The following is a 22,315-nucleotide window of genomic DNA, read 5'->3' as shown; positions in this document are numbered from 1 at the left end:
CTGTACACAATGCTCCAGCTGAGGTCTAACATAACCCCTTTGCACTTGTACCCTATGCCTCTGTTAATAAAGCCCAGGATACTTTATGCGTTATTAACTGCTCTCTCCACCTGTCCTGCCACCTTCAATGATCTATACACAATTATATCCAGGTCCCTCTATTCCTCCACCCACTTAAGAATTTTACCCCATATGTTGTATTATCCATATTTTTTCTACTAAAATGCATCATCTCACACATCTCTGCATTGAACTTCATTTGTCATCTATCTGCCCATTCCAACAATTTGTCTGTCCTTTTGAAGTTCTACACTGTCCTCTTCACAGTTTACAATACTGCCAAGCTTCGTATCATCCACAAACATTGAAATTGCCCCCTGCACACCAAATCTAGGTCATTTCCAATTTCAGCCCCTGAAAACTTCACTACAAACCTTTTTCCAGTCTGAAAAGTATCCATTGACCATTACACAGCAAAATCCCCAAAATAGCAACATGATGTATAAGTGGCAAATCTGGTTCTAGCGCCGTTGAATGATTCTGGACCAGAAGTGTCACAGCTACCAACTTAGCCAAGCTAATCACTGAGTTTTCCTGTAATTTTGAATGACAATGACCAATTTAGGTTATAAAATTGAAGTAGCTAAAGACTGCTGAATCAATTCTGATTCAAGCACAGGATACTGGCAAAATTAACCTGGGGGAAAAAAAACTAACTTTCATGTGATGCTGAACCCAGTTAAGATTGAGGAACTTCAAGTTCCTTTAAAGAAAGTGCAAGTCGCTCACAGATGTATGTTCTCAATCTGTTATGCCAGTTCTTCAAAACCTTTATCCAGACCCTCCACCAATTATCAACATAACTCCTACCCCTCCAAACAAGCAGACAAGGTGAATTTTCTCCATTTTTATAGGTTCAGCATGGGTGAAAATTTATTTTTTTCTTGCACACAAAGCTCTTTTGAATTTATAATAGTTGACCGGGATTGTAAATGTCAATAGTTTGGTGACACAAAGCGAGTTTAAGTGGAAGATAAGAAGGCCTATTATCTTGTCATAACGACAAGCAATCTTATGAAGCCAAAACATTGTGTGATTTCAAGAAGAAGTCTGATACAGCTGTTGGGGCAAAATTAATCAAGGGATTTGGTGGGAGGAAGATGGGATCAGGATTTTGAATTTGATGATCAGCCATGATCATAACGAGTGGTGAAGCAGGCTAAAAGGGCCGAATGACATACTCTGCTTCTATTTTGTATGTTTCCATGTTAACCACGTTGCCTTCATAATGGGTTATTGATATGAAGATCACTTGATCATAAATATTTAGAAAGAGATCAGTGACACTAGGCATGTTTAAGGTCAGCAAGTGATCTTCCCATTCATAACCCACTGAAGAGGAAGTGGGTAAGTATTCAGTGTTCATTTCCAATGATCCACCTGTCACATTTAGGTAAATGTATGTAAAAGTGGGTGGGTGGGAAATAGGCATGATTCAAACAAGCATGCTAAAATGGTGAATAAAATTAAATATAAGGGAATTATCAGGGAGATTGGGGAGCCTATACTTTCCTGGTGCTTTCTCCATGGCAATGTCTTGGCCAAACAAAGTTGGCTTGCCAACCAGTCAGCACCCTCTTCTCCTGTAATATAGATTGCTGTAATTGTTTGAAATTTAACATTATTACATTTGATCTGATGACTGCAAGCTAAAAGGCTTTGGCGATAGGTTTCTCCTTTCAGCAATATTCAAGTTCCGTATATTCAAGCAACTGTGACAATAGCGATTAAATACTCACAAAACATGAATTGCTGAAGTTTACACTGCATGACTGGGATTTGTTTCACAAATCAAATGCTATTATATCTAAGTGTCAAGCTTGCACAATGTTAATCTTCCATTCCACATAATTCCTCAATTTTATAAATCACTCTCCAGAAGCCATGATATTTTTTGAAACATTTTAAAATTCACTGACTTCAATTTTTGCATTTCAGGCCTGACTTGAACTCAAGAACAGAGGATCATTGGATGTGAAAATGTACAAATTGTACAAATTTCATGTTGATTAAAGTAAAGTAAAAATAATTACACCCAACATTAAAGCACACTACAATGTAAACAAAAATTTCTGGAAAACACAGCAGGTTAGGCAGCATCTGTGAAGAGAAACTGAGTTATTATTTCAGGTCAAGATGAATTTTTATCAGAACCGAAGATGAGTAGAACTGGTTTTGAGCCGATGGAAGGGATGGTGCCCAGGAAGAACAAAAGAGAAGGTATGTGATAGGGTAATGGATATAGTAAAGAAACAAAAGATGTATTCAGATAAGGCTTGAAAGGTTGCTTAGCAACATGGAGTTTAAAAAAAGAAACAAGACCAACCTTGTAAAAATACCACACAGAATAAGATGGAGACAGTGACTGTGAACTAAAATTGTGGCATGGTTTGCTACAGCGTTCCAATGAAGCTCAATGCAAGTTTGAGGCACAGCTTCCAGCTTTCTGGATTCAACATTGAGGTCAATAATTTTAGACTGTAACCTCTACCTTTGATATGTTTTTTAGCTGGGTCAGCCTTGTCTCATTTCTCTTTTTATTCCTTAATGTTTCATTCAGGTGGCTGCTACGTAATCATTCACACCTCACCTCGGCACTTCTTTTCCCCATACCCTCCGGCATCACAAAACTTTTGCTTTTTCATCTTTTCTGCTCTGCACCTCTCACAGACCTTCCCTTCCTGCCTCCTTTCACCTGCTCAAAACCTATTACACTTATACCTTTTTTCAGTTCTAATGATAGGTCAACTCAACCTCAAATGTGAACCCTGTTTCATTCCATGGACACATGCACGATCTCCTGAGTATGCCAGGACTTTTGTTTTCACTTCAGATTCCCAACACTCACACCAAGACTATTTTGCTTTTGTGTTAAGATGTACTACGGGCGCGATCTTACCTGCCATTCACATCATGCTCCCACTGCAATGAGACTAGAGAACTTGGCGGCCAGCCAAATCTCCATTCACTATGGCGGGATGGTAAAATCCTGCTGACGTGAACGGTGGTAAGATTCTAGTTTACCATTTTTCAAATAAAGACTTACACGTTGTTATTGATGCTAACAGAACAACTGCAAACTATGTCAGACAAGTAGAAATGCAATAGGTTTTGAGTCAGTGGAACAAGATCACACTCATTAAAGCTTCTGATGACAGAAATCAGTTTGGGGGAATCCATGGTATGTGCTGCCCTTTTAGAGAAGTGAATTTGACCAACAGGATGGTCTTCCCTGATTCTAGAGGTTTAGGTTCTTGTTATAAATTAATTTGAAGGTAAAGTATGGATCAGCCTTTAAAAGCCAAGACTTAAGTGCTAGTAAAAAAAATTCAACCAATAACCCATTTTACTTTATTGAATGCATAAATTAAAAATCACACCATTTGAACAATATGTAAAGTTCGTCAACGCAGTTTCCTATCCAAATGATTTTAGTAAAAAGGTACAGATTATTTTGGATTAGATTTTTTTATACCTTTTCAAAATGATCTTCGAAGGAAGTGATCAGTTCCTGTTTCTTTAAAGCTAGTTCCTTATGAGCATAGCATTGTCCAGTCAGTTGATCTACTCTCTGCTGAATGTAGCCAATCATCTCCTGAATTCCAATCGTTCTGAAATAAAATGTAGAGACAGCTGCTGATTCATCTCCATATCCAATGAAGGGACAGGGAGGCTGCTAAATCAATTCAGAATAAACACATCATAAAAATAGGCAGGTGTCAGTATCTCTTATACCAATTCCACAAAAAGGAAATCATTTTTCTGACCTTACAAATTTCAGCATTGGAAAGCTTTCACTTACTAACATAAGAACTGCCTTTCAGAATTTTAAAGCTTCCTGGGAGTCAACTTCAATTATTATTTAGAAAGAAATATACATACTGTGCAAGAATTATTTATTGTTTTAGGTTTTGCTTTCGGTCACAAGAAATAATTAAATGTAACAATGAACAAAATCAGGTATTTTCCTGTGCACGTGTCCACATTTCAATTTTTAAAACAATTTAATAACATCTTAGATTTTCTATAAATTTCTAAAAAATTAAATAAAGCCTGGTCATATATTGATATTAATACAAATTAACCTTTGTGCAGCCACCAATGGATAACTCATTAGATCTTTAGATATAGGAGCAGAATTAGGCCTTTCGGCCCATCGAGTTTGTTCCGCCATTCAATCATGGCTGATAAGATTCTCATTCCCATTCTCCTGGCTTCTCCCCATAACCCTTGATCCCCTTATTGATCAAGAACCTCTCTATCTCAGTCTTAAAGGCACTCACTGACCTGGCCTCCATAGCCCTCTAAAGCAATGAGTTCCACAGATTCACCATCCTCTGGCTGAAGAAATTTCTCCTCAACTCAGTTTTAAAGGAGTGTCCCCTCACTCTGAGATTATGCCCTTGAATTCTAGACTCCCACTAGTGGAAACATCCCCTCCATGTCCACTCAATCGAGACCTCTCAATATTCTGTAAGTTTCAATTAGGTCCCCCCTCATCCTTCTAAACTCTATCGAGTATAAACCCAGACTCCTCAACAAACCCGTCATTCCTGGGATCTTTGTTGTGAACCTCCTCTACCCCCTTCAACGCCAGCACATCCTTCCTTAGGTATGGGGTCCAAAACTGCTCACAATATTTCAAATTGGGTTTGACCAGAGCCTTATACAGCAACACAACACTGATCTTATATTCTAGCACTCTAGAAATGAATGCTAACATTGAATTTGCCTTCTTAATTGCCAACTGAACGTGCGTGGTAACCTGAAGAGATTCTTGAGCAAGGGCTCCCAGGTCCCTCTGTGCTTCAGGTTTCCGAAACCTCTCCTGATTTGGCACTCAAGTTGATAAGGTTGTTAAGGCGGCGTACGGTGTGTTAGCTTTTATTGGTAAAGGGATTGAATTTCGGAACCGTGAAATCATGTTACAACCGTACAAAACTCTGGTGCGGCCACGCTTGGAGTATTGTGTACAGTTCTGGTTGCCGCAGTATAAGAAAGATGTGGAGACATTGGAAAGGGTGCAGAGGAGGTTTACCAGGATGTTGCGTAGTATGGTGGGAAGGTCTTATGAGGAAAGGCTGAGAGACTTGAGGTTATTTTCATTAGAGAGAAGAAGGTTACGAGGTGACCTAATTGAGGCATACAAGATGATCAAAGGATTGGATAGGGTGGGCAGTGAGAGCCTTTTACCTCGGATGGTGATGGCTAACACGAGGGGACATAGCTTTAAATTAAGGGGTGGTAATTATAGGACGGATGTCAGAGGTAGGTTCTTTACTCAGAGGGTAGTAAGGTCGTGGAATGCCCTGCCTGCAGCAGTTGTGGACTTGCCAACTTTAAGGGCGTTCAAATGGTCAGTGGATAGGCATATGGATAACATTGGAATAGTTTAGGTTAGAGGGTCATTAGATTGGTTCCACTGGTCGGCGCAACATCGAGGGCCGAAGGGCCTGTACTGCGCTGTAATGTTTTATGTTCTATGATTTAGAAAATAGTCTATGCCTATTTTTTTCCTAACAAAGTGCATAACCTCACACTTTCCCACATTGCATTCCATCTGCCATTACTTTGCCCACTCTCCTAACCTGTCCAAGTCCTTCTGCATCCTCGCCACTTCCTCAACACTACCTGTCTCTCTCCATATATCTTTGTATCATCTGCCAATTTAGCAATCGTACCCTCAGTTTCATCTTCCAGATCATTAATGCATAAGATATATAATGTATATTGTGCAATATGAGAAGCTGACCACAGCCAAAAAAGTCCTAAGTTGCCAGGCATGAACCAGCCAACCATCAAATCCGTCAATAATCCTACCATTGTCTACCATATAAAACATATCAAGTAGCATGTTTTTTTCCTGCAACAACACATACATGGACAACAATTCATACATGGACAACTAAAGCCTTTCCATCCCCATGGGAGGTTGGCATCTTCTGAAGAAAATTAAAAATATCATAAAATTAAAATTATGGATAAGGCAAAATTTAACAGGCCTTAAAAAACAGGCTCGAAGATCATGATGCATGATTAGTCCATGCCCGTTCCTTCAGATGTATCTGGTAAGTTATGGGATAGCTGTATGACACTAAATGCACCCCTCAGAAGGGGCCCCCAAGTTCAGGAGAGGCTACCATCATGCATAGTTAACAAGCATTGCTTAAAGACAGTCTGCAACTCTAAAAAAGAGGTGGTACATTCTGCATGGAAAGTGCTGGAAATGGCAAAGAAAGGCACACTGAGTACGAAAACCACTGACTGACTGTTAGGATTCTGGATCAGAAACCCAAGGTACATTATGAAGACAGACAAGACTCAAAACAATTTTTCTATTTTGACGTGAACATGGGGATAGGATGTTTCACACCAGGAGTAATTCCACTGACAAATTATGGATCTTTTACAGTGAAAAAGAATTATTTAATAACTGTTCAAATATAACTCTAACATATGAATCAGCTTAACCATGAATAGCTGAACATTTAAAAATTAAAGAAAGCAACTTTACTTTCTAAAGTATGATTGTTTCAGTCCCAAATAAATCCCATTTTACATAAATCAAATCCACTTTTAAATAAATAGTTGGCAAAGCCAAGCATACTTGCTTTAACATTTGTTCACAATCTTGGAGCTGTCAGTAGAGATAGAATTCCAGAAGCCTGCAAACTCCGTCTACTTCAACCAGTCTTCAGCTGCAAAGTAATGACTTTCTGCAAAAGCTTTTCCCTTTGCTACGCACCCAGGATTGCACATAATCCACATCATCACAAGGCCTTGCCAATCACCTCCCATCAGAAATCCAAAAGGAACTTAAGGGGGCAATTTTCCAACCTCACTGTGCCTGACGCAGTTCATACCGAACCCAGAAAATTGCATGCAGGCCTTTTCCTGGTCTCTCTTTAATGATGCAAACCAGACTGATTAGCATATTTAAAGCAGCATTTAAATTTGCCTGGTCCATTTGGCGCCGGATTCGCCCAGCTCCCAGGATCTTCCAACTTTTGAGCACAGCACAAAACTGGCAAGAATCATTACTGATCTCCATAAGGAAGACCAGATGTGATGGCAATGCTGGAGGCCATGGTGTGAAGATGCCGGCGTTGGACTGACACAGTAAGAAGTCTCACAACACCAGGTTAAAGTCCAACAGGTTTATTTGGTAGCAAATACCACTAGCTTTCGGGACTGGCTGTTCCTTCGTCAGGTTAGTGGGATTTCTGAACTCCCACTTACCTGACAAAGGAGCAGCGCTCTGAATGCCGGAGGCCTCAGAGGTAACTGAAGGCCCAGGATGGTCGGGACATGGCTGGGTAGTGCCAGCCTGGCACTGGCAATGCCCTGTGTGCATGCTGGCATTGCCCACCAGGCAGTCTGGTAGTGCCAGTCAGGCACTGCCAGTGTGCTGGGACAGTGCCAAGGTGTTAGGGCCTGAGTGGGGGCTATGGCAGGGGGTATTTTACCACATTAAATCCACTGTAGCCAAAGAATTGGCGCTCAGTTTCACTAATTTCACACTGGACTTGTTCGCATTCTTTACAAGATATTCCCTACCTTTGGGAATCGACTTTACTCAGCAGCAGTTGTCCCTTCTGTAGAGCATCTGAAGTTGCAACTTTGATTGCCTGGCACAGAGAATTATGTTCCTCAGAGAGTTCCGACAAGCACAGAGACTTTAAATTAAGGTGTTTTAAATGACTTTCTATGTCTCCCAGTACATCAAACCCCTGTCAATAGAAACATAGTGTAACATTACTCAATTATCTTGTAACCTGAATCATGATGGTGGCTACAAGAAATACTTATAAACAAGAAGCATCCAACAAATGAGGAAACTAATGGAATGTTACCTGTTGTCCACATGTTTGTGTAAGGTTTGTAGGTTCTGCTTAAGCAACTACTTTACAACTTTTCAGAGGTTTTTTAAGTAGATAGTGGTGTTAACAGTTGAGGCACATCACCATCAACACTTAAAGATCGCTCAAGACAGAAAGTTTAAGAAAGTTGCAATGAGTAAAGGCTATTTAACCACCGCACCCTCTTCTTCCAGGATTCACATGTGGCTGTCTCAGTACAGGACATAGTCCCTCTCTCTGTCCTTTAATTAATTATGAAATTAATACTGACTGGGCATTCAGTTGGAATTGATGGACTGACACCTGCAAGCTCCAGGCGAAGAACAATAAAAGCAAACAAACCAGATTGCGGAAAAATAAAATACTGCAGGCACTGGAATTCTGAAATGAAGACATAAAGTGCTGGAAATATTCAGCAGGTCAGGCAGCATCTGCAGAAAGAAAAACACAGTTAGTGTTTTTGACTGATGTATTTTCTCACAAAAGATCATTAACTCTGTTTCTCTCTCCACAGATGCTATCTGACCACTTGAGTTTTTTCCAGACTAGAATATATTTGCACTCATGAATTTTAAAGATGAGATTGAACTCCATTTGCAAGACTATATTGTGGTCCATGTAAGACCTGTCAGACCTTTTTCTTCGGACATTGGATTTACATCTGTACAATAGCATTAGGACAATAATAGGGCAACAGTTCATAAGGTACAGAGAACCTGAACAAGTTGAATGGCACTGCTCTGTGCCCGATATTCATGATAGCTATATTCGGAATCATTTTCCTTCCGCTATTTTGTTTTGCAGATTTCAGATACATTTCCAATGCTTTTTTTTATTATGGGGTAGGGACAAGGAAATAATACTTATTCGTTATTTTTACTTTTCCGATCCTGCTTAATTTCAAATGGAATCTGTTATACTTCAGGTCAGAAACACCAAAGCATTTTATGATGTCTGTCTGGATCATAGGTTTTGCAATTTGAATTTAGTTAGGGTAAGCATGAGATGCTTCACTTCATGTATGATTTAACTGATCCACTAGGGAGCTTTTATAAAACAAAGTTTACTTAAGAATAGTTAACATGTATAGAAAGAAAATTTTGAATAATTTTTACCAATTACAAAAAAACTCCATGATACTGTATGACCCACAACAGCATGCCTTCAATCTCCTTTTGAACCTGTGCCAATTTTAGAGGGTTAAGGCTACAAGGATGTTGTTTAATTGGAACAGCATTTCCCACATCTACATCACATATAACCATTCTATTGTTTCCCAACATAATCCCACACATTTGTCCATATGATACTATTAAGTCTTTCAGGTCATTTTGATTTTCCTTTGGAAGATAACTTAATAATTTAACCCAATTTCTAATAACGTCCTCATTATCCAATTAAATTTGAGGACTGTCAAATTCAAAGTAATCTGGATTTGGTTCTTCACTCTGAATTATAACCACTAGAACACTCTCCTTCTGCTTTCCTTCCTTATCAAAATACCTTTTAAGCATATTCACATGATGCGCTCTCAGTTTTCCTTCTATTTGGCATACTTATCAAATAATTCACCTCACTTAATTTCCTTTCAATTTGATAAGGCCCACAAAACATTGCTTTTAAAGGTTCATCTATCATTGGTAGCAATACTAAGACTTTAGCCCCACTAGCAAAACTTACCACCTTTTCTGGCAATATTCCTTCAAAACTAGATAATTCCTCACCTCTTACCATCACAGATTGACTTGCTCCCACATCTCTTAAAATTTTAACTTCTTTACCTACTCCTCCTGATACACGAGTAAACTTTTACCCACACAAATAAATTCTTTAAAGAAATCTGGCTCCTTCTTATCAATCAACTCCTAACCAGGTTGTGCATTCTTCTACACCTCTTCCACTTCAACTAGGCTTCCTTTACCACTTTGATAAACCACTGGCTTATGATGTTTTACCATGTCAGTCTTCCCAATGCTTTTCTTAAGCCACCAACACTGCGACTTTGCATGGCCTAATTCATGACAATGAGCCTAATGTCTGTATTGGGTATTCTGAGAGACAGGATCGACAGACATTTAGAACATAAGAACATAAGAAATAGGAGCAGGAGTAGGCCATCTAGCCCTTCGAGCCTGCCCCGCCATTCAATAAGATCATGGCTGATCTGTCGCTGCTCAGTTCCACTTTCCCGCCCTCTCCCCATAACCCTTAATCCCCTCTCTTATCAAAAACCCATCAACCCGCGTCTTAAAAATATTTAGCGAGGCAGCCTCCACCACTTCAACGGGCAGAGAATTCCAGAGATTCACCACCCTTTGAGTGAAGAAGTTCCTCCTCAACTCCGTTCTAAACCACCCCCCTTTTATCTTGAGGCTGTGCCCCCTAGTCCTACTGTCTTTTTTGAGCGGGAAGAGTCTCTCCACCTCTATCCGATCCATCCCATTCATCATCTTACACGTCTCAATGAGATCTCCCCTCATTCTTCTAAACTTTAACGAGTACAAGCCTAGTTTATTCAGCCTCTCCTCATAGCTCAACCCCCTCAACTCCGGGATCAGCCTAGTAAACCTCCTCTGCACTCCCTCCAAGGCCAAAATATCTTTGCGCAGGTGCGGCGCCCAAAACTGCACACAGTACTCCAGCTGCGGCCTCACCAATGCCCTATACAGCTGCAGCAAGACCTCCCTACTTTTATATTCAATCCCCCTCGCTATGAAGGCCAGCATCCCATTCGCCTTCCTGACCACCTGCTGCACCTGCAAGCTGGGTTTTTGCGACTCATGCACAAGGACCCCGAGGTCCCTCTGCACCGTCGCCTGCTGCAGTTTTTCGCCCCGTAAGTAATAGTCCTTCCTACCATTCTTCCTACCAAAGTGGACCACCTCACATTTGCCAACATTAAATTCCATTTGCCATTTCCTGGCCCATTCGCCCAGCCTATCTAGATCCTTCTGCAGACTCTCCACACCCTCCGCACAATTTGCCGTTCCACCAATCTTGGTGTCATCAGCAAATTTTGACACCCTACACTCGGTTCCCTCCTCCAGATCATCTATATAAATGGTAAAAAGCTGAGGCCCCAGCACCGACCCCTGTGGCACTCCACTAGTCACCATCCGCCAATCCGAATAGCACCCGTTGACCCCCACTCTCTGCCTCCTATTTGACAACCAATCCTCTATCCACGCTAACACCCTACCCCCAACTCCATGTCCCTCGACCTTCTGCAATAACCCCTTGTGAGGTACTTTGTCAAACGCCTTCTGAAAATCTAGAAAGACCACATCCACCGGCTCTCCTCTATCCACCACCCTAGACACATCCTCATAGAACTCCAGTAAATTTGTCAGACACGACTTCCCTTTAATGAAACCGTGCTGCGTCTGCTCTATCAAGGAATTCCCTTCAAGATGCCTCGCAATTTCCTCCTTAATGATGGACTCTAACATTTTACCTACCACAGACGTTAAACTAACCAGCCTATAATTCCCCGCCTTTTGCCTGGCACCCTTCTTAAACAACGGCGTAACATTAGCCGTTTTCCAATCATCCGACACTTCCCCGGAATCCAGCGACGTCTGGAAAATAACCACCAAGGCATCCACTATCACCTCCGCCATTTCTTTCAGAACCCTCGGATGCATTCCATCCGGTCCTGGGGACTTGTCCACAATCAGCCCCTCCAGTCTGTCGAGCACCGCCTCTCTAGTAACAGTGATGTCATTAAGACCCTCCAGTCCTACCACCTTTCCATCGCTAACACCCGGCAAATTATTCACGTCCTCCTCCGTGAAGACAGAAACAAAAAAGTTATTCAATACCTTAGCCATATCCCCATCCCCTACCACCAGGTCCCCTTTCTCATCCTCTAAAGGACCAACATTCACCCTAGCCAGCCTCTTCCTTTTTATATATTTATAAAAACTCTTGCTATCCTTTTTTATATTAAGCGCTAGCCCAGCTTCATAGTTTCTCCTACCCTTCTTTATCAACTTCTTTGTCAATCTTTGTTGACATTTAAACCTCTCCCAATCCTCTTCTCGCCCACTACTCTTAGCTACTCTGAATTCCTCTGCTTTTAATTTAACACTTTCCTTCACCTCCTTCGTTATCCACGGCTTATTACCTCTCCTCCTACTATCCTTTTTGACCATCGGAATAAATTTCTGCTGAGCACCAAGAAAGATCTCCTTAAAGATCCTCCACTGCTCCTCAACAGACCCTCCCTCCAACACGCTCCCCCAGTCCACATTCGCCAATTCTTCTCTCAACCTACCATACTCCCCTCTATTCAAACAAAGGACGTGTGTCTGGGAACCCACTTTCTCCTCCTCCATCTGCACCAGAAACTCCACCATACAATGATCACCCTCCCCAAGAGGATCCTTCACCACAAGGTCCCTAATTCTACCCGCCTCATTACATAGCACCAGATCCAAGATAGCTTGCTCCCTCGTCGGCTCCAACACACACTGTTCGAGGAAACTATCCCGGCAGCATTCCAAGAACTCTTCCTCGAGCCCCCCGCGTCCAACATGGGTCGACCAATCAATATGCAGATTGAAATCCCCCATAACTACGGCCGTCCCATTCCTGCATGCCGCACTTATTTGCGCGTTAACAGCCCGCCCCACCTCCAGATCATTATTCAGGGGCCTATAGACGACACCCACCAGCGTCTTCCTCCCTTTGCTGTTCCTAATCTCCACCCACAACGATTCCACCCTCTGCTCCTTGGCTCCAATATCATCCCTTGCTACCACCGTGATGCTATCCTTAATCAGCAGAGCTACGCCCCCCCCCTCTTCCCTCCTGCCTATCCTTCCTAAACACTTGATAGCCCTGTACATTCAGCTCCCAGTCCCTGTCACCTTGCAGCCACGTCTCTGTAATGGCCACCAGATCGTATCCATTTGTGTCGATCTGCGCCACCAGCTCATCCACTTTATTCCGAATGCTTCGTGCATTCAGATAAAGCGCTTTCATCCCAGCCTTCACCTGGACCCTATTTGCCGTAACGCCACCAACCATACTCACGCCCCCTACTCCCTCTATTATTGGGGCATCCTCGGCCTCTTCCCTTACCTGTACCCTCTCCTTAACTTTAGACCTCGTAACATCACCTACCCTCGCACCCTACCCCCCCCTAATTAGTTTAAAGCCCTGTCTACAGTCCTCTTTACTCGATTCGCCAGCACTCTGGTCCCAACACGGTTCAGACCAACCCCATCCCGCCCGAACAGGTCCCACCTAAGGACTGATTAGGGACATCAGCTTGGCTTTGAGAGTATTATATCATGTCTCACAAGTTTTTTGAAGGAATAACCAAGAAGGTAGATGAGGGCAGTGCAGTTGATGTTGTCTACATGGACTTTAGCAAGGTCTTTGACAAAGTACCACATGGTAGGTTGTTGCATAAAGTTAAATCTCATGGGTTCCAGGGTGAGGCAGCCAATTGGATACAAAATTGGTTTGATGATAGAAGATAAAGGGTGGTTGGAGAGGATTATTTTTCAAACTGGAGGCCTGTGACCAACAGTGTGCCTCAGGGATCAGTGCTGGGTCCATTATTATTTGTCATTTATATTAATGATTTGGATGAGAATTTAGGAGTCATGGTAAGTAAGTTTGCAAATGACACAAAGATTGGTGGCATAGTGGACAGTGAAGAAGATTATCGAGGATTGCAATGGGATCTTGATCTACTGAGTCTGTCTCCATGCTGTAAACCCCTATAACTCTGAGGCTTTTTGTTTCTCTTTTGACGTCCTGTATTTCCCTTTTAACCTAAGGTACACTGTCTTTATTATCTCCCACAAGATTTACCACCTGAGGATCTTTCTTTCCCCCAGTTTCTATCCTTCATGGGCTGAAGCTGATGCCAGGAACCAAACTTTGATTTATGAACTAATTCATAATCATCTGCTATTTCTGCTGCTAATCTCGCAGCTTTAACCCTCTGCTCTTCCACATGAGTTCTCACTCGATCAGGATGTGAATTTTTAAACAAAATAATCATAGCTTCGAGAGCTTCATACGTCTGGTCTATTTTCAAAGCCCTTATCCACCTATCAAAATTATTCAATTTGATCTTTCAAATTCTACATGTGTTTGACCAGGTTCTGTCCTTAGATTTCTAAATCGTTGTCTGTAGGCTTCTGGCACTAGTTCATATGCACCTATTATGAATTTTTTCACCTCAGATACCTCCTCTGACTGTAACGTAAACACCTCATTAGCTCTACCTACCAACTTTATTTGAGTCAGTAATATCCACATGATCTGTGGCCATTTCATTTGTTTAGCCACTTTCTCAAAATAAATTGAAAAAGGCTTCGATATCCTTCTCATCAAATCTTGATAATGTTTGAACATTAATGGTAGCACAGTGGTTAGCACTGCTGCTTTACAGCTTCAGGGACCGGGGTTCAATTCCCAGCTTGGGTCACTGTCTGTGTGGAGATTGCACATTCTCCTTGTGTCTGTGTGGGTTTCCTCTGGGTGCTCCGGTCTCCTCCCACAGTCCAAAGATGTGCGGGTAAGGTTGATTGGCAATAATAAAATTGCCCTTAGTGCCCTGAGATGCATAGGTTAGAGGGATTAGTGGGTAAATGTGTAGTGATATGGGGGTAAGGTCTGACTGAGATTGTGTTCAGTGCAGACTCGATGGGCCAAATGGCCTCTTTCTGCACTGTAGGGTTTCTATGATTTCTATGATATTTAAATAGATCCCCACCAAGCCTTTAACTATGATGTTGTTGCTCTTCTTCCTTATCCTCATCACGACATTCAAATTGTACTTTTCCCTTTACCTTGACGAATTTTCATCGATGTTCACTTTTTAATTGCTAGTTTCCAAAGTTCAAATTCTCACTCTTTTTCTTTCTCGCTTGCCTGTAATTCAATCAGTCTTACTTCTTACGCTTTTTGTTCCTCCCTTTCTTTGGCTTTCTCTGCAGCAATGGTCTCCCTTTCTTTTACTTTGAATTGAAGCTGCTTTCATTCTTTTCATGTTGGAGTTGTTTCATCTCTAATTGAATTCTCACCATTTCTATTGAGTTTGACTGTTTCTGGCAATTTCAAATATTGTGCGTTCACTACAATTACTCCCCCTTCCTTACACTGTCGGGTAATGTCAATTGCGACGTTTTGCCAATTCGTAATCTTTATTAATGATCTGGATGAGGGTATAGTTGGGTGGATTAGTAAGTTTGCTGATGACACCAAAGTCGGAGGTGTGGTAGATTGTGAGGAAGGGTGTCGAAGTTTGCAGGGTGACTTGGACAGGTTGCAGAGCTGGGCCGCGAGGTGGCGGATGGAGTTTAATGCGGAGAAGTGTGAGGTAATCCATTTCGGTAGGAATAACAGATGTGTTGAGTATAGGGCTAACGGGAGGACTTTGAATAGAGTGGAGGAGCAGAGGGATCTAGGTGTATGTGTACATAGATCCCTGAAAGTTGGGAATCAAGTAGATAAGGTTGTTAAGAAGGCATACGGTGTCTTGGCGTTTATTGGTAGGGGGATTGAATTTAGGAGTCGCAGCGTCATGTTGCAACTGTACACAACTCTGGTGCGGCCGCACTTGGAGTACTGTGTGCAGTTCTGGTCCCCACATTACAGGAAGGATGTGGAGGCTTTGGAGAGGGTGCAGAGGAGGTTTACCAGGATGTTGCCTGGTATGCAGGGGAGGTCCTATGAGGAGAGACTGAGGGATTTGGGGTTGTTTTCACTGGAAAGGAGGCGGCTAAGAGGGGATCTTATAGAAACATATAAGATGATTAGAGGTTTAGATAGGGTGGATGGTGATAGCCTGTTTCCTCGGATGGAGAAATCTAGCACGAGGGGGCATGGCTTTAAATTAAGGGGGGGTAGTTATAGGACGGATGTCAGGGGCAGGTTCTTTACCCAGAGGGTGGTGAGGGACTGGAATGCCCTGCCTGCTGCAGTTGTAAATGCGCCTAGTTTGGGGGCGTTTAAGAGATTGGTGGATAGGTTTATGGACGAAAAAGGAGTGGTTTAGATTAGTGGGTCAATGTTTTTTTTTTAAAATAAGACTGGTCGGCGCAACATTGTGGGCCGAAGGGCCTGTTCCGCGCTGTAATGTTCTATGTTCTATGTTCTATGTTCTAATTCCAAAAGTACGTTTTAGTCACCTTTTGTAAACTCCCCTGCCTGACTTCTTCCACTTCCACGAACTTCTTAGCCTCTGAATGAGACTTTATTCCACAAGGCACTTCCCTATTTAAACCTGAATACAACACCTGAAAAGAAAATTCAAATATTCTCACCACTCACTGTCTTTGAGCCCAATAATCCCAAATCAATCAAGAATATAGATTTTAATTCAGCAAAGTGCCCCCTATTGTTATAATTCAGGTTAAAAATGCCAAAGTATGTTATGAAGTCTGCCTGGATCACAAGTTTTGACATTTGAATTTTGCTAGGGTGAGCATGAGATGTTTCACTTCAAGTATGATTCAACTGACCACCAGGGAGCTTTTATCAACAGAGTTTATTTAAGAATATAATTAACATGCATAGAAAGAAAATTAGCGATAACTTTTACCAATTACAAACAAGAAAAAGAAACAACCATGATATTGTTTAAACCCTAACAGCTAATCATTCCAAATGAACAAATCCCATAAACAAAACCCTTGCCACAGGTTTAGCACAGAAAATACAAATGCTCATGTGATGCTGGAACTTACACAGACAAGCTTGAAGTCAGAACAGCTTCCCAAAACACCAGGGAGAGAGAGAGAGAGACTCTAGGTATCAACGAGCAAAACCACCAACAGCAGAATTTTCACCCAGGATGGCCAGGATACCTGCTTCCAGCTAACCAGCAGAATATTCAATCCAAAGGATGGAGCAAGAGAGTAAGAGAGAGAGAAAAAAAACAACTGCCTGCCACTTAGCATTGAGAACAGCTTCTGACTCTAAACCAAAACTGAAAATGAATCCTTGGATTCTTCTGGGGAGGAAGCACCTAACTTTGATTTGTCAATCTTCCCCCTCACAATGCAAGGTCATAAAAGAAATCCCAGAAAGTACCTAAAGCCCTGAGTAAAAAGAAATAAAACTCCATTTAAGCCATTGAAGCAGCAATAAAAGGACTTCCAGCAGACAGCTTGGCAACAATGAAACCAAAAGGCGGCATGATGGCAGGAAGGGAAGGGTGGTTGTGGCAACATGTAGACAAGAAATAAAAAGGAGCCAAGGATACATTCCTGGAGTACACCAGAATTAAGATTAAATAGATAAGAATGGAACCAGGTAAGTGCAGTCTCACCCATTTGAGCGACCGAGGAGAATCATTGGAGGAGGATGGTTGTCACAGGTAAGAGACAGGTCAAGAAGGATGAAGATGGAAAGTTGACCTTTGTCACTGTCACATAGAAGGTTATTTGTGACTCTACTGAGCTGCTACAGTATTGGGGCAGGACAGAAACCTGTTTGGAGAGGTTTAATCATGGAACTCTGAACATTGGTGATGCAACAGTAGTTTTCAAGGATGATGGGGTCAAGAGTGCAACTCTTTGAGCAGAGGGATGATGACTGCAGATTTAAAAGGAGAGAGTGACAATAGCTAAAGAGAGAGAATTGGTATCATCTAACACGGGACCAAGGAACAAATTTTGGTGGCCAGCAGTTTCTTGGGAATCGGGTCAAGAGAGCAGCAGGTGAATCTGATGGACAAGATGCACTCAGAGAGAGAGCACAAGGGGAGATAATAAAGAATGTAGAGTGCAATTTTCCCAAAAAAATTCAAAGTGCTCAACGAGCGGGAAAACAGACTGAGGAGGAGTACCTCAGCAGTATGGATCAAGTTTTAAAGAGGTTTTCAGAGGCAGGACTGCATGTCAAGAGGAGCCAGTGCGTTGTCCAGGCACTAAGTGTGGAGTAGCTAGACTACAGGATTGCTGCACAAGCTTATCTCACGTGGAGGGGAAATTCAAGCCATTAAGGAAATGCCAGAGCTCAGAAATGTGTCAGAGTTCAGGCCACCTTTGGCTGAATGATCTATTATGGAATGATTTCTTCAGACCTATCAACAGTGATGTCTCCACTGTGTTTACTTCTGCACAAAGAAACCAACTGGAAGTGGAACTTCACACAGAGGAAAGCTTTCATGTGATGTGAAAGCGCAGCTACAATTGACTAATCTGCGAGTCCGTTTTGATCCAGTCAGGCAACTAAGCCTGTTGTGAGATATTTCACCCTACAGTTTGGAGATGGTACTTTCTCACTTAAGTAAGGATGGGTCCAAAAAACCCATCGGTTTTCCATTTTGGACACTGACAAAGGTTGAAAAGAGATATTCAGATTTGGACAAAGAGGGTCTCGCTATTGTTTTTGTGGTGAAAAGATTCCATTTGTACTTCTGTGGTCATTTATTCACCATAAGTACCGAATACAAGCTGTTGATGAGCTTTCTCAATGAGTCAAAATGTATTCTTCCCATGGGCAAGGCAAGAATACAACGCTGGGTGCTTCCCATGTCAGCTTATCAGTGCAATATTGTGTACAGAGCAGGGAAGGATAACACAAATGCACACGCATTGAGTTATCTCTCTTTACCAGATTTGCCATCCAAGCTATTCTGTCGTCCCAATTTTCTAATATGAGAGACTTGCACATTTCCAGTGACTGGAAAGCAGATTAAGCAGCAGATGGACCAAGATCCTATTCTGTCACATGGTAAAAGATTTCTGATGTAAGGATGGCCAACTATCATAGAAGATGATAAGCTGAAAGCTTATGTGAAGCATAGGAATGAGTTAAGCGCTCAGAAGCAATGCATACTGTGGAGGTCAAGAGTGGTCATTCCGCTCCCTGGTCACTCGCAAATCATGGATGAAATTCATGATGCTCATCCAGGTGCTTCTAGAATGACAGATGGAGGCAGGTCATAGAATTTGGTAGCCTAATATGGTTCAGGACTTGAAGGACATGATGAAATCCAAAATCCTAAATCCTGTTTAGCATATCAAATCAACCAGAAGATGGTACCACCAGCACCACATCACCCTTGCAGTGAGCTGATAGGCCATGGTTCAGGCTGCATGTGGACTTTGTGGAATCTTTCATGAACCATATATTTTTGATCATCACAGATGCGTATTCAAAATGGTTGGAACACATAATGTGAGTAATACTACAGCTCCTATGATAACTGAGAAGCTACATCAAATTTTTGCAACACCTGGTCTACCAGATTTGCTTGTTTTGGATAATGGCACTCTGTTGACAAGTGGGTTGTTTCAGGAATTCATGCAAGAGTGGTATCCACCACGTGCATACTGCACTATTTCACCCAGCTTCAAATGGTTTGGAAGAACGAGATGTTCAAATTTTGAAGGAGGGATTGAAGTGAATAACAGGTGATGTTTTGAGTATAAAGTTCTACAAGATTTTTATTCCAACGTCGAATCACGCCACAATCCACTACAGGACTCTCCCCAGCAGAATTGATATTAGGTCAAAAGACAAAGTCTCATCTGGATGTACTTCATCTGGATCTGAGAAAAAATGAGGAGGAGACAAGAGAAGCAGAAGGAGGGACATGACTGTGACACCAAAGAGGCAGCTTGTTTACGTAAGGAATTTTGATATTAACCAGAGGTGGTAACCAGCAATAATTTTAATCCAAAGTGGCCCAGTATCTTGGGTCATGAGGCTGCAACATGGAAGACTTATTTGCAGACACCAAGACCATATTCGTTTATGTTATGACTCAGAGTCAGGAAAAGTTTCAAAGTCAGTAACTGTCACAAATAAGACAGCCGAAGGAAATGCTGCTGTGGACGTTCACCAGGAAGTGGCTCCTTTGGTTCAAAGATTGACAGTTGACTCTGCAGGGAGGAGAACTGAAAGAGGAACTTTCAAGTAAAGATTCTCAACCTACCACTTCACCTATGATTCCAGATCTACCATCACAATATTCACCGGTGGTTTGTGCAAGTCACACTGCAACACTCCTGACAGACTTTTGTATTATAAAGCATTATTTCTGCTGTTTTACTATCCCTGATGGGAGATTGAAATTCAAGGGGTTGGGGCGGTGGAGGGGGTAGTGTCAGAGTATATTTTGAATATGGAGTGTTCTTACAAGTCTTTCCATTGTGTCATTGCTTTACTGGCATTTGGGGAGAGCCCTGTGCACATGCAGGCTTTGGCGGGTTTTCAGATTGCAAGGTGACCTGTAAACAAGAATCGTTTTACTGGTGCTCCTGTTTTCATAGTTCTTACTATTCTACTGTATTACTGTTGTTAACTTTCATTATTTATTTATAAAAAGATGTTCCTTCTTTTAAACATGCATTTGGTACCTTATTTGTGGTTTCAAGTCACCACAGGAGCAGAGATAAAAGGTGGGATTTTCCAGTATTTCCCCTGCTTTCAAACAGTAGCCCCAAGTTCTACATTCTCCCACAAGAGGAAAATTCCTTTCCACATCCACTCTGTCAAAACCCCTCAGGACTTGATATATTTCAATCAAGTTGCCGCTTACTTTTCTAAACTCCAGTGGATACAAGCCTAGCTTGTCCACCCCCTTTCCTCATGAGATAGCTCATATTAGTCTAGTAAATCTTTTCTGAGCTGTTTGCAAAGCTTATGTATCTTTTCTTAAATAAGGAGACCAATACTGTACATAGTACTTCACATATAGTCTCACCAATATCCTGTAGAGACGATAACTTCTCTTTTATATTTGATTCCCCTCACAATAAGTGATAACATTCAATTAGCTTTGCTAATTCTTTACCGCACCTGAATACTAACCTTTAGTGATTCTTGCATGAGTACACCCAGATCCCTCCACACCTCACAGCTCTGCAATCTTTCACCATATAGATGATGGGTGCAATTCTCCCAAAAATTTCTAAGCATTGAGCCCAGTAGGAAATCCAGTGAGATTCCATTAGGATGGTCAGTGCAATTCAACCACATTTAGAAATCTTTTTGGAACCTAGGGAATTCTCATTGAATTTTCCCACACTTAGAATTTATTTTAGAATGGGGATGTAAAAATGCCACCAGGGCTGGCTCTAATCTCAGAGATTAGAGCTCTTTTTAGATCTCCAGTCAACCCAACACAGACCCATGTCTCCCACCACCTATTCAGCAGTTAAGAGTCCCCCCTACACTGCCCAGCCATAAGCTGGCACTGTTAAGGTGCCAAGGCAACACCTCCCCAATCATTTGGGGGACTCCAATTGACCCCCAATCATCCCAGCAGGGTTGGGCCATTAGCTGCCCAAAGGTAGGGAGCTACTGTCATCCCAACTGCAGTGAAATATTCTGGCTGGCTGGAAGATGCTAGCGGGCCGAGACTTCAGTCAGGGCCGACTAATTGTATTTAAATTATCATTAAATGACCACTTAAATGGTCTTGGAGCTTCCCTGCCAATTTCTGGCATGGAGCAGATGCCACTGGAAATCCGGCACTGCGAGACACAAGCAGGGCATGAACAATCGCACGAACTCCACAAATCCGCCAACGCAAGAATCTCTTGGCTCACTCTGCTAAAAAAATTAGCGCAGCGGGATGGGAGAATTGCAGCTTACATCTTTGAAAAGTGAAATCTTCTCAGTGAATGCATGTTTTCTACCCGAAACAACCAGCATGCTCAGCACCCTGCAAGCAGCAACTTTACAACTGGCATTAATGGTAATGCCAAATTGTTTGTGCTGTTTGCTCAATTCAAATTATTACCAACTTCAATGTGGACTGTTTATGTTACGCAGAATGAAGGCTGATGTGAACCACCCTATTGTAAGATAGGAAAATTAACAAAAGTACTTTAAAATAATATTTGTTTTAAAAATAACCAATTAGTGAAACATAATGGCAGAAACTAGAACTGGAAAATATATTGGATGCAAGAGTCAGGATGAAAAGAGAAACAGATAAGAGAGTAGAATAAATGGTTCTGCAGGATAGTGTTAAAGTACATTACCCGGGCAGAGTAGAACAAATTTCACTTAGCGCCTGGTTACAAAATACCTGACCTGGAAGTGCTGACACTGGAGGCAAAAAAGAATTATTCCATTTTCCAGCGTGAATGTTCTAAAAAATAACAAAATAAAAATAAAAATTCATTTTGAGGTGTAATTTTAGACTTCAGACAGACTTCTCTCCTTTTTTGCAGAGTGGCACAGCGAGTGGCTGTATTTTTAACACTCAGTCAAAAAAAGTTAAGGACGGGTCCCACGACATCATGTTGGCAGGGTGGGCTCCAATTGAGACTGCCACACCAATAACCCCGGTTTTAAAAAGATCTTTCTAAAGGGTGCACCAATTTTTAAAAATACAAATACAATCCCCATATCAGAAACTCCTGACGATGGAACATTCCCCGCCATGGAACTCAACCCACTCCTCCTCC

General features: G+C 41.9%; 1 protein-coding gene across 1 annotated transcript in view; it reads right to left on the bottom strand.

Annotated features, from left to right (window-relative positions):
• ccdc141 (coiled-coil domain containing 141) overlaps nucleotides 1–22,315 on the bottom strand; it is a 160,121-nt gene that overhangs the window by 95,956 nt on the left and 41,850 nt on the right. The window contains exons 8-9 of the mRNA XM_080198905.1: nucleotides 7,618–7,790; nucleotides 3,536–3,671 (exon numbers count right to left, since the gene is read on the bottom strand). Of these exons, the coding sequence (XP_080055031.1) occupies nucleotides 3,536–3,671; nucleotides 7,618–7,790 (309 nt within the window). The remainder of the gene's footprint in view (nucleotides 1–3,535; nucleotides 3,672–7,617; nucleotides 7,791–22,315) is intronic.

The sequence above is a fragment of the Carcharhinus amblyrhynchos genome, chromosome 11, assembly GCF_965287045.1.
Source record: "Carcharhinus amblyrhynchos chromosome 11, sCarAmb.v2.hapA, whole genome shotgun sequence".
Taxonomy (NCBI): Eukaryota; Metazoa; Chordata; class Chondrichthyes; order Carcharhiniformes; family Carcharhinidae; genus Carcharhinus; species Carcharhinus amblyrhynchos.
This window is presented reverse-complemented; position numbering and strand designations above follow the sequence as displayed.